The sequence below is a fragment of the Lepidochelys kempii genome, chromosome 20 (assembly GCF_965140285.1).
Source record: "Lepidochelys kempii isolate rLepKem1 chromosome 20, rLepKem1.hap1, whole genome shotgun sequence".
In the NCBI taxonomy this organism is placed as follows: domain Eukaryota; kingdom Metazoa; phylum Chordata; order Testudines; family Cheloniidae; genus Lepidochelys; species Lepidochelys kempii.
Genome location: NC_136399.1, coordinates 1,731,501 through 1,744,256, shown reverse-complemented (window position 1 = coordinate 1,744,256; position 12,756 = coordinate 1,731,501). Strand labels below are relative to the sequence as shown.

Here is a 12,756-nt window from a genome sequence, read left to right as displayed (position 1 = left end):
CTGGGTTCTGAGCCTGAGCCAGAGGTAAGTGCATGGCTCTTGGAGTCAGGACTCCTGGGTTCCTCTGTTCACAGGAGCCTCCTCAGTGCCCGGGACCCCGGCCTGGCTCTGCGCGTGGCCCCAGGGCCTTGCTAGCACAGGCTGGGTAGCCCAGCTGCTGTCCCGGGCCAGGAGGTCACCTGATTCCTTTGTTCTCCAACCCTTTAGCTCTCACCTTGCAGGGGGGGAAGGGCCAGGCCATCAGTTGCCAGGAAACAGGGTGTCGGCCATTCTGTGTGTCCAGACCCCTGCCCACACCTGCCCTCTAGGGCTCTGCAATGATCATACCCCCTTACCCCACCCCCTAGAGACTTAAGAACTGCCTAGGGGAAACTGAGGCACCCCCACACTATTCAGAGGAAACATTAAGAACAGTCCCACTTTGTCACATCATGGACACCCTCCACCTCACTGAAGGCGTTGGCCTGTCACTACCTGGGCCTTGCCCCACCCCCCTAAGCAGCCCCCACCACGGTCCCAAGACTTGGCCTGCAGCTGCCTCTGACCTGGGGCGGGGGGGAGAGTGGGGACATGGGCAAGGCTGGGAGCTTAAACTAGCTCCCATGAACTTAACTAGCAGCCACTTGTCTTGGGGAGGATCAGGATCAGCAGCGGGGGAACTGGGGGGTGCAGGGTGGGAGGGGGCTGGGGGGTGTCAGGTGCAGGCTGCAGGATGGGAGGCCTGGGGGTGCCAGGTGCAGGCTGCAGGGAAGGCGGGGAGGGGGTGACAGGTGCCGGGGGGGGGGGTTGTGACCCACCAGTGGCTGGGGCTGGTGTGGGGTCGACAGGCTTCAGTGAGCTCCAAGCCCAGCAGTGTCATCAACGGGCCTCTTGGGAACGGGGGTCTCGAGGCAAGCGACATGGTGGGGGACTTTCATCTCCCCCCCCCCCCCCAGTCCTCGCCCATCTCAGTGCCCCAGCTCCCCTGCATGGCGAGGCTTCGCCAGCCCTGGCGCCCCCCGGGCGGTGCTGAGCAAGGCACATTCCCTGCCGGGTGGGAGGCTGCGAGGGCCCGGGGGGCTGAGGAATAACACGGCCCTGGAGCCGCCTGCTCCAGTCAGTGCTGCCGTCCCGGCTCCAGGGCCCTGCAATCCAGCCGGGGTCGGTGTCCGAAGGCCGCGGCTCGGAGGGGGCGAAGGCGCCGATCCAGCCCAGCCCAGAGCCCAGCGAGCGACGGAAACAGGCAGCCAGGTCATGGGGGGCGCTGCTGGGGCAGGGCTGAGAGGTGGGCACAGGGTGCGTCCGCCCAGGCTTGTCTCCCGCACTGGGCGCGGCCTGGTACCTTCCTGTCCTGGGGGCCGGATCCTGCTCTGGCCCGGGTGGGAGCCCTGAGTCTAAGGGGGCCATGACCCCGTCCCGATCTCCTGGGTTCCCGTCAGCAGTACTGAGCAGGGACCCTTGTCCCCAGTGAACACCCCGGACAGAGCAGAGCAGAGCCCCCCACCTGCTGCTCTACCCAGAGGGACAAGCCCCCAGCCCGACTCGTTGGGGCCCCCGATATCGCCTCGGCAGAGCCCCCCAGCCCCTCTCGGCAGAGCTGGTGCCAGCCGTGCCGGGGCCCGTTGCCATGCCGGCGCCTGGTTGCTAGGTTTCGCTCGGAGCCGGCGTGGGCTGCAGCACGTTGTGCCAAACCATGTAATTTTTGTGATTGCAGCATCTCTCGGGGGGAAGGGGGGGGTCCCTGTGTAAAGCCTGGGGTAGCTAAGCCCTGACCCCCCCCCCCCTTCAGTGGGTTCATTCCTCCATGCCCTGTGTGGCAGGCTCAGGGCTGAGGCACCGTGGCCCTGGCCGGGCGAGGCATCCCGGCGCCCAGCCCCACACGCCCCTCCCAGAGCTGGGGACAGAACCCAGGCGTCCTGGCTCTAACCACTAAGCAGCTTTGCTCGGTGCTGCCCCTTCCCCCGGCAGGGCTGGGGGGGCTGTTGTGACACCAGCAGAGCTTTGGTGGGGGGGATAGCAGCTGGGAGGCCCTTTCAGTCGTGGGGGGCAGGGTGCTGCTGGGTGGAGGGATCCCCAGCAATGACCCCCCCACACACATGGGCCCCAGGCTGAGCTGAGCTCCGCCCAGCTGGGCTTGCAGGAGGTGCCCATCAGCAGGTACGTGGGGGCAGCCCAGGGTCTGGGGCATCGCTTGGGAAGGGGGTGTCCCCCAGCAACAAGCCCCCCGCCCCCCATGACCACGTGGTGTCCCGCAGAGCAGTCGGGGAGCGGGCAGCATTCATGGGGTTCAGCTGCAGGTCCTGCCATCGCCCAGGGCCCAGCCAGGCGCCAGTGGGGGCTGGGGGGAGTGGGGTGTCTGCAGGGCACCGGGAGAGGGGCCATGCCAGGTATGCTGGCAGGGGCCAGGCTGCAGGCCCGGCTGGAGAGCTGCGTGTGTTCCAGGGCGTGCACGGTCCAAGCACTCGGGGGGGGGGGGGTGTCCCCGTGTGCACGCTCTGTTCCGGCTGCTGGCAGGCTGGTACTCACCCGCCCGCACAAAGAGCTGCTCCCGGTGCATGCTGCCGACACAGCCCTGGCGCAGAGCTCCCTAGCTCGCAAGCAGCCCGTGGGCGCAGGCAGCCCCCATCCCTCCCTCTCCGCGTAGCGCTCCCTCGTGGGCTCGCCCGGCTCGCCACGCCCGGACAAGCAAGTCCCCTGGGACCATGCTGGGCTGCCCAGTGCTGGGGGGCCATGGGCCTTGGGGGGCACCGGGCACTGGGCACCTGCGGATCTGCAAGCGGACGGACCTGCTGGTGGTTGAGATTAACACGGTCTCTTGTTGCAGCCACGGCAGCGCCATGGACCCAGGGCGCTGGCCCGCACGGGGCTCCGGCACCCCCTGGATCTACCGGAGCATCTCGGGGGAGTACGCGTGAGTCAGGGCCTGTCTCACTAGATCATTCCTCCCAGGGGGCGGAGGGCATCGCTTTGCAAAGCTTTTCCCTAGGCTCGCTTGCCTGAGCAGGGGGCTGCAGGTCAGGCGTGAGGGGCACCGGCAGAGCTGTGTGACGCGGGGAGCCCAGGGCTGGGCTAGAAGGGGGCTGTGGGTCAGCACTGGGACGCATCTCCCCTTTCCCTGGCATCAGCCCAACAGGGCCCCCCCGCCCTGCACTGCTGGCCAAGGCTCCCCGATTCCCATCAGTCACCCCCGCTTCCTGCACACGGCAAACCCCTTGCAACCCCTGCCTGTCCCCCACTCCATGTGTGGGCACCCAGGGCACTGCTGCCCTCTCCACGGGGCCAGGAAAGCCAGGGGGTGTCTGCCAGGGTGGGAGGGGCAGTGCTAGGAGCAGGGTCGCCCCATGTTCCACCCTGCTGTGCACCCCTCCCCAGTTAGTGGGACCCTCCCCACCCCCACAGTCTCTGAGCCCCACCCCCCGCAAGTGGCCTAGCAGTGGGTGGGCCAGCCGGGCCCCCTCCCGCCAGGCTGGGCCCTGAGCGGGTCTCTGCCTTGCAGGTGTCTGGAGAAGCGCTTCGCGGCTGAGCTGTGGCCGGCCCGGCACCCGGGGGCCCGTGAGCACCAGGACCCCACGTGGAGCAAGACGATTCCTCTGCAGCACCTGCCCTCCAGCGGCGACCCCCGGCTGGGGAAGGGGGCGCCAGGGGACTGGGACGCCCCCAACGAGAGGAAGCCAAGGGGCGGCTCGGAGGGCAGGAGGGGCCTGGGCTGGGCAGCCCCCCCAGAGAGGAGGGGGCAGGGGACAGCGGACAGCGTTCTGGGCAGGAGGCGGCTGGCAGGGAGCGCCGGGGGGCCACCCCCAGCCGGGCCCCCCAGCTATGAGACCCACATGCTGAGGCGGCTCCGGGTGGGGCAGGGCAGCCGCAAGCCGAATGAGCCGCGGCCCCCGCCCTATGTCTCGCCCCCCGCCTACGACGCACCCCACCGCACCCTCCCCACCAAGCGGCCCCGCGCCGCCCCCAAGCCGCTGGCCGCCAAGCGGGGCCGGGCAGCACCCCATGGGAAGGGGCCCGCCGGGGGCAGCCCGGAGCCCACCCCCTGTTCAGGCCGCCCCCGGCTGCGGCTGGCCAGGCTCCCCCAGGAGGTCCTGGGTGGCTGGAGCTACCATGCGGGGTCGGGCTCCCTGGGGCGCCGCGCTGGGTCAGGGCTCTTCTGCCTGGGGCTGGAGGGCACGGTGCGACCCATGGCCCAGGGTGGCTCGGCCGACTCCCTCTTCCGCCCGCTGTCCAGCCCAGACGGTGGCAGCCACACGCTGCCCCGGGCATCCAGAGAGGCTGGCAGGGCCCATGGCTCCGGGGGCTGGGATGCAGCGGGGCCCAGCTCTGTCCCGGGCTGGCAGCGACTCCCCTCCGGCTGGGGCTTTGGCTACGCGCCCAGCTCCATGGGCAGCGCCAGGAGTGGGCAGCGGGAGGGCTGGGAGCAGAGGGGCCGGCCAGAACGCAGGGCACCCCCCTCTCCCCGCCCCGCGGGGAAGGCACCAGGCCAGTCCCCCACAGCCGAAGGCCGAAGCTGCCATGGGGGTGTCTTTGTGATCGATGCCACCTGCGTGGTGATCCGTGCCGAGTACATCCCGCCCCCCCGGCGGAAGCAGGTGCAGCTCCTGGGGTCCCCCCCGCCCCGGGACCCGGCCTCGCCATGCCAGAGGCTGCTCTTGGCCAGCCGACCCCACCTTGGGGCCTCCGAGTGGGCGGCAGGGCCCCCACCCCCTTCCCCTTCCCCCGGTGATGGCTCCCTGGGGGAGAGGGCGGCTCGGATCTTGGGGCTCCCCACGGCCGAGCTGGGCCTGGTGGAGCAGCAAGGGGCCTGTGCCCAGCAAGAGACCCCTGGGCGCTGGGGCCAGCAGGCAGGAGCAGCCCTTCCTGGCAGCCCGGAGCCGCTGGTGGAGGTCCCCAGAGTGCATGGGCTGCCCAGCCCGGCTGCTTCCCCCGAAGAGCCGCCGGGGGTCCCGTGCAGCAGGGAGACCCCTGGGGATGGCACCAATCCACCAGTGCAGCCAGGGCTGGGTTGGGGCAGGGAGGCTCCCGGGGACGGTGCCAGTCGCCGCGAGCCGCAGGCCCTGCGCCCCCGAGCCCGGCCCTGCGCCAAGCGCCCGGCGCTCTGCACCCGCGACCTGCGCGAGGCCGTGTCCCGCATCCGCCGGCACACGGCGCCCGACTCGGATACGGACGAGGAGCCCGAGGGCCCGGCCCCGCGCAGCCCCGTGGCTTGGAGGGGGCGCCCACGCCACGATGCCCTGGCCTACAGCAGCAGCAGCCTGGAGAGCAGCGTCTCCGACGCCACTGTCCTCCCGGCCGGCCAGGGGAGCCCCCGGGGGCCAGGGCGGGACCCAGCCCTGAGGCTGGGGAGCCAGGGGGGTTGGAGTTGAGCGGGGCCGGGGCAGCGGGGCCCAGAAGGGGGTGAGGGCGATGGAGGGGCCCTGCCCCACTCATGCACCCTGCGCTTTTTTCCCCTTGCCCCTGCCCTCCTCTCTCCTTCTCACATATTTAGGAGGGGCGGGGCCTGGCAGGGCGTGTCCATGAGGGGCGTGTCCTGACAGGGTGTGGCTTAGTGGGGTATGGCTGAGCCGGGCAACTCAAATACCCCTTAGTTTTGGGAGAACAAGGCTGACCCCCAGAAGGGCTCATCACCAGGGGTGGGGCTGGGAGCCCAGAGGGGTGCAGGGAGCCGACTGGAAGGGACGCACCGGGACAGACCCAGCTAGGCCCCCCAGGCCAGGCTCCCTCTCACGCCATCTGTGTAGTCAGTGCCGGCCTGGCACCGTTCCTGGCAGAGCTGTAACAAGGCATTTTAGCACCTCTAGTGAGCAAGCATATTTGCTCACACTCCCATCGGGTTTTTTCACCATTTTTACACCCCATTCCCCCCCCCCCGTGCCTTTGCACCCTGGGCAGCTGCCCCGCTCACCCTGCCCTGGATACAGCCCTGCCGGGGGGCAGTTAATGGAGGATTCTGGGTCTGTACCCCAGACTCTTCTGTGTGAATTAAGCCTGCTGTAAAATGTTCCACAGAGAAATAAACCCCTGGGGGGGCCCTCTGCTCCGGCCTTGTTGCCGTGTCTGTGAGTTTATACCCTGACCAACCCCTCGCTACTTGCAGCTGCCCGCGCCTGGACTCCTGTGCAGCTTTGCTGACAAACAGCTGCAGGGCTCTGCCCCAGAGGTGGCTGCATTCCATTGCTGGGTGAGGGATTCCCTGTGCCTCCAAACAGCTGCTGCGCCCCACCCCAGAGGTGGCTGCATTTCCGCGCTGGGCGGAGCCATTGCTGGGGAAAGAGGCTTTGGGCTCCTTCGAGATGAAAGGCCTTCAAGAAACAGGCGAGTCTCAACACTGGGTTGCTGACTCCCTGGTGGGGGGCGGGCGGGGTGAGAATTCCCGTCCCCGGCACCAGGGTTCACAACCAAACGCAGGGAGGGTAGAAGAGACCCTCCCCCCCGCGCCCATCCCCAAACAATTGGGAGGCGCCTGGAGGCGGCCGTTCCCGGAACCGCCACTAGAGGGCGCGACGCACCCAAGTTTCCCCCGCAGCCGGCCCGCGGGCGCAGCTCCCAGCCCCCTGGCACGCGGGGCGGGGGCTCCGGGGCATGGCTCGGTCCCGGGGCTCTTTGGGGGAGCTTCTCCCCACCCCCATCGCAGCCGCCGGCCTGCCCCCGCAGCAAAGCTGCATTGCATAACATGGGTCTGTGGAGGCCAGGGGCTGGGAGAGAACCCAGGAGTCCTGGCTCCCAGCCCCCCACGCTCATACCCCCACTAGACCCCACTCCCCACCCATAATAGAAACCAGGAGTCCTGCCCCCCCGCCATCCCTCCAGATGCATGAATCCTGGGTGGGGTATATCGGTGCTGGGGGAGGCGTGGCCCTTGGCAGCCTCACTGGGTCCCCGTGGGCAAGGGGGGGGGGCAATGAATGAGTGAAGGGCCCCCCCTTGCCAACCTTTGGTTTGGGCTGTGGCTGAGGGCTCTGACCTCATGGGTCACCTAGGGAGCTGCTGGGACTCCAGCAGGTGAGTCACCCGGGGGAAGGGGGGGGATGATGGCAAAAAGCCCCCCCCGCCCCCCATGCTGGGACAGCCACCACCTCTTACTCATGCTGCCCATGGGGGAAGGATCCCCCAGCTGGAAAGAAAACAAACCGCACAACTAATGTGTCCAATTTGCACTTTATTTAAAACCAGCTCCTCCACCTCCCGCGGGCCCTGTCATTATCTCCCTGACACAGGTCTGAGCAGCCGGCTGGGACCTCACTGCCCAGGGCAGCCAGGAGGTGCCATGCGCCGGGGAATGAGTGTGGGACCCAGGAGTCCTGAGTGATTCCCGCTCTGCCCCAGTAGGCAACGTTCCCCACCCACTGCTTGGAATGGAACCCAGGAGTCCTGCCTCCCGGCCCCCCTACTCCAACCCACTAGACCGTGCTCCTCACCCCGAGCCAGGGAGAGAACCCAGGAGTCCTGCCTCCCAGCCCCACTGCTCCAACCCACTAGACCCCACTCTGAGTCAGGGAGAGAACCCAGGAGTCCTGCCTCCCAGACCCCCCTGCTCTAACCCATGGAGACCCCTCTCCCTTCCTGTCATTGGAAATAGAACCCAGATGTCCCAGACCTAATCCCAGTCACCCCCATCACCTGGTCTAGCTCCTCCCTTTCCTTGTATTTCCCCGGGAGTGCCAGGCCCCGGACCCCTCCCCTCCGTTGGCTGGAGCCCCAAACTGGCCCTCAGACCCCACGCCAAGGGGCTCCCCGCCCCAGCCCTTGGGGCAAAGATTCCAGCTCCCCACGGGGCTCGCTGCAGGGGAATCATCTTTTGCTGTCCTTTAGCTAACCCCGTCTCTCCTGGCGCCCTGGACTCCGGCTGCCCCCCCCCCCCCCAGCCGGAGCAGTGTCCCGGATTCCGGGCAGGGGTGAGCTCGGGCTCTGAGTCAGGCGGGTAAATATAACCCCCAGTGCAGGATCCTGCTGTCAGCCACTCACACTTTCCTTTTTTAAGGAGACTTTTCGAGGTGGACTCTGCCCGCCAACACAAAGGCCTGGCGCTGGCCGCTCTCCCGCCCCCTGCGGTGCCAGCCCGAGCCCTATTTCAGGACTGCGATGACTTTCTCGCCTTGTTTCCTTTTAAAGAGACCCCGGCAGGTTAAAAAAACCAACTCTCGCCCCCCAGCTGGAGCACTCCCCTCCAGGCGGCTCGGCCAGGGGCCACAGGCACCAAGTTCTGCTCACTCTCGACTGCTGGGATCCCGTGTGGACACCGGGCCCCGGGGAGAGCTGGGGGGCCCCAGGCCAGAAGGGCCAGTTCCCAGTCTCTCCAGGCCAGGGATCCCAGCCCGTCACCCTGGCCTCTGGCCCCTCACAGCTGGCTGAGCCAGAACCTGTGTGTGCTACTTGGCTGAGAGCTAGGGAGACCCACAGGTGCTATCAGATCCCCCCTTGATGTTCACACCGGCCGAGACCTGCCCCTGTGCCCCCCTGTGGGCCAGCCCCACACATATGGGCCCACCTTCCCTGGGCCCCAGCACCTGGCTTTACCATGGGAAGGGCTCTGTGCCCCCCTGGCTGGTCATGTGACCCACGTCCCAGAGCATCTCCTCTCGACTGCCCGTTCAGGCTGGCCCCCCTGGGCACCCAGCCGGGACGGACGCGGAGCAGGAACGGTGGGGTCATTGTGGATCGTGCCGGGTGTTGTGGGGGTACCCAGCAGGGCCAGGGCCCCATCGCTGAAGGGGCTGTAGATAGAGACAGGGCTGATTCCTGCATCGCACCCCCACTGTGTCACCTCCTCTTTCCCCAGGGGTCACTTGTCCCAGGGCAAAATGCAAACCACAGAGGTGGTATGTTGCACCCCCTGGGGTAAGAACTGCCCAGGGTGCTGGGGGTCCAGGACACTAGTCTGCGGGTGGGGAGGGGCACAAAGGGGGCCCATGGCCCAGGGGGCAGTGCACACATTCTCTGCTGAGTGCTGGCTGCTCTCAGGGGTGAGCGGGTCCGTTTGGGGTCCAGGCTGCGGTACTTTTAGGGCCTGATTTCCGGGGGTGCCACACAGCCATGGACCCCGCCTGGTGCCCTGGCACTCAGCAGAGCTGAGCCTCCCTGAAAACCAGGGCCACTTGGTCTAACTGGCCTCAATTGATGGGAGCCCAGCTGGCAGGGGAGCAGGGAGGGGGGCAGAGTGAAAGTATTTGGCCCCCAGGTCCTTGGTGGACTGCCCAGGGCTCCAGCCGTGTTGAGCCCAGGGGCAGATGGGAAGCTCAAGCTGCAGCTCCTTCATCCCTTGGCCCGTCTGCTGAGACAGTGCGGATCCGGCATGTAGCATCCATGACACCTGGAGTGACCTGTGACCCACCAAACTCAACTCCCGGCACTGTCTGATGGGAACAACCTGCCAGAGCCGCTAACAGGGGCCTAGACTGGACCCAGCCACTCACAGGTGAGAGGCTCCTACCACCCCGCCCAAGCCAGCCTGGCCTGCTCCCCAGGGCCTGCTGAGCCCACTCTTTACCAATGCCCCCTGGGGCAGTGGTTCCCTGGTCTCTGCCTGCCCCACGCTGGGTGTTTCCCCATCAGCCCTGCCCCCCATTGCCCCCAGGCTGGGGGTGGGTGGGTTTGAAAATGGGCTGCAGAGCCCAGGTGATTGGTGCAGCCCTGCCCCCTGCTGTTTGGATTAAGCCCCTCTCGCCTGTGGGTCATGAGCCCTGTAGTGCTGACGGCTAGCAGAGATTCTCCTCTGGTGGGAGTGGCGGGGGCTGGGAAGTTCGGACTCCTCTCCTGCCGTCTCACCATAGTCTCGGGCACCCGCGCTGAGCCAGGCAGCCATGGATTTGTGGCAAGACCGGACTCAGCCGGTTCAGGGAGCACAGGGGGCTCAGTTCTGATCCGCCCCCCGAGCTGCAGGATGGAAACGTCCCCAAAGCCTAGGTGAAGCCAGCTGGTGTGTGGGGGCAGGGGGCCCGGGCGCTCTGAGCAACGGGGCTGTCAGACCCCCAGGCCCTGGGAGGGCACCCCCTGCCCTGGCACTTGCCCTGCTCCGTGGGGGTGGAAGCCGACGCGGTGGGTGCACCACAGACTGCGGGGGAAGACCGGGACGATGGTTTCCATGAGCCGAGCGCTGCCCAAACCCCTCCCAGCTCCCTGCTGAGAAAATGACCGTCTAAATCCAGCTCCGGCCGGTGCCAGAACCTCAGCTGCCCTCTGCCCCCAAACCCAGCACTTGCCGGCTGAACTCCGGGGAGGATGGGCCGAGCCCCCCGCAAACCCTGCTCCCCTGCAAATCACTCACCCAGCTCTCCCTGAGGCCCTGCCCCTGGCCCAGGGGGTCTGAGTACTGGCCAAAGGTGGGGATTGGATCCTCCTCCCCCGGGCACTCCCCACGGTACCGTCCCCCCAAGCCCCATGCACCGGGAGGGGAGGTGTGCACATGGGTGTGTTATCACACATCCCTCTGTGCGTGTGCACGTTCAGAGCCTGCACGGGGACGTGTGTCCTCACACTGAGCGCAGGCTGCCATGCGGGTGCGGGTTGGGGGCCTGTGAACACACCCGGTGGCGTCCAGGTGCATGTGTCCGGGTGTTGTGTCTGGAGTGCGTGTGTGCACACGCTGGCGGGTGAGCGTGTGATGCACCGGGGGGGTATGTGACGTGTGACACGCAGAGTGTGGAGCCATGAGGGGCGCACGATACACCAGCTGTGAGAGGGGCTGACTCCGTCTCTGCTCTTCTCTCCCGCGGACTCCCCCTGACCTTTGACCCAGCCATGGCCAGGGCGGGTGGGGGCGAGCGGGCAGCGGTGCCCACAGGTGGGCTGGGCGAGCTGCCCAGGGCCCCGGCCACGCAGCCTCTGACTGGTCCGGGTGACACAGGAGCTGCCCGATCCCGCCAGCAGACCTGCAATTAGGACAGATCCCGGCTTGACCACAAGCCCCAAATTCCCAGCGGGGGCCTCTCGTCTGGGATGCCCGGGGTGGCGCAACGTCACCGGAGCATTTCCACTGCAACCCCCCCTCCAGCTGGGAAAACTCCCCCTTCCCTGAGGGCGGCTGGGAGACCCCGGCCAGGGCAAGAGGGGGCCCCAATAAGGATGCACCTGCTGCCACTGGGTAGAGGAAGGGGCCCCCGGCTCCTCCATACCCTCTTTGTCCCGTTGGCCTCTCCAGCCTGGTATCCCCGCCCCACTGCAGGATCTAAGTACTGGGCCCCCCGACGGTGAAAGGTCCCATGCCCAGGGGGTGCTGGGAGGAGTCCCCGGCATGTCTGGCTTGGGGCGAGGGCTTGGATACCTGCTCGGGAGCAGGCTGGCAGGGCAGGGGGAAATGAGCCTTAGATGGGATTGGAGGGGCAGCGGAACGGGGCAGCTCTCCTCCCCCGCACCTCATCGTGCCCCCCCTGCACCCACAGCGCCCCCTACTGGGAGAGGCTGGGGCTGGAGTAGCCAGGTGCTCCCCCCTGCCCAGCCAGCGCCCTGCCCTGCACCCCCAGCGCCCCCTGCTGGCACCGCATTGTGCTTGCTGCTCTCTGGCTCAGCTGTGTTTGACTCTGGGCCCCGGTGCATTGCAGAAACCAGCGCAGCGACCGGCCGTAGCCAGCGCTGGGGGGGGGGCACGATGAGGGGGATCCAGATGTGAACCCGCCGCCCGCAGAGGAGGGAGCGCCTGAGTCACGGCAAGCGGCCACCGCCCACCCCGTTCCTGTAACGCCCAAGGCTGGCCGGGGAATCTGCTCCCAATTTGTCTGGCCTGGCATGGCCCTGCAGGACAGACCGGCCCGAGAAATCTGCCCTCACCTGGTGGGTGGCGGGGCGGGAGCAGAGGACGCTCGGAAAGGCAATGAATTTGGCCAGGTCTCAGCTGCCTTCTGGCGGCTGGAGATGATCGAGACCCCCCACCCTCCTCGCCATCCCCTCCCATCCACAGCCCCTGGCCCTCCCCGACCCTGGAGCTGTGCAAGGAGCTTTCGGTCCCGAATGGCTCCTTCCCGGCATGGCCCAGCCCGCAATCTGGGTGCCGGTCGCCAGCTGGGGAGCAGGGGGGTCCCAGCAGATCCCAGGAGGAGGGGGCGGGCGCGCACCCGTGTATGCATGTGTGTGTGCTCGTGTGTTCACATCTGTACAGGCTCATGTGTGTGCGTGCGCACACCCAGGCCTTGCACCCCCTTGTGTGTCCGTGGACCCCGCACCGTGTCTCTGGCGTGAAGTGAGTGCCAGGGGCTCGGGGTCTCAGCCAGCAGTAGCCCCGGGGCCTGGCTGGGGAGCAGGCCTGGGCAGTGTCTCCACACTGCATGGCTGGAACAGCTCCCCAGTGCCGACCTCCGCCCCGCTCCCCCTGGCTCTGGGGAGCCCCGACCTCCCTCCCCGCTGGCCACACACGCTGGGGGCAGGGCCGGGCCGGGTTTGGCCTCTCGCTGAACTGCCCAGCGCCGGGGAAGGGCTCCCGCGAGCGAGCGGCACGCCCGGGGCCCCGACTCACCACAGCCGGGAACAGCTGCTCGCTCAACCACAGCCACCCGCTCAGGCCTGGCTCCGGAGCGCAGCTCTGGGGCTCGCTCCTGGCCACACCCCTGCCAGCCACGGGGCCTCGGCCACACGGCGTGGAGCCAGCCGGGGGCCAGCACCAGCAGGGCCTGGCCCCTGGGGGAAGGGGGCTGGGGGAGGAGCCAGCTTGTCTCTGCTGGGCCAAGGCAGCAGGCTGGTGCCGAGATGCCAGGGCTGTGGGCACAGTGCAGAGCAGAGCCTTTGTGTAACGCAAATGTCCGACAAACCTTTGGGAGGGGCTCGCTGGGGGGGGAGACTCCATACGCCTGA

General features: G+C 67.7%; 1 protein-coding gene across 2 annotated transcripts; it reads left to right on the top strand.

The window, feature by feature from the left end:
* Positions 1 to 930: 930 nt before the first annotated feature.
* On the top strand, positions 931 to 6,268 carry DDN (dendrin). Of its 2 annotated transcripts, XM_073318314.2 has the most exons (3): positions 931 to 2,136; positions 2,804 to 2,890; positions 3,476 to 6,268. In XM_073318314.2, exons 2-3 carry the CDS (start codon positions 2,817 to 2,819, stop codon positions 5,340 to 5,342), a joined length of 1,941 nt encoding a protein of 646 aa, XP_073174415.2. In that variant the 5' UTR covers positions 931 to 2,136; positions 2,804 to 2,816; the 3' UTR covers positions 5,343 to 6,268. The 2 variants fall into 2 exon arrangements, with proteins under 2 accessions (XP_073174415.2, XP_073174414.2); XM_073318313.2 differs by lacking the exon at positions 931 to 2,136 and having other exon boundaries at positions 2,476 to 2,890.
* The last annotated feature ends 6,488 nt before the right edge of the window (positions 6,269 to 12,756 follow it).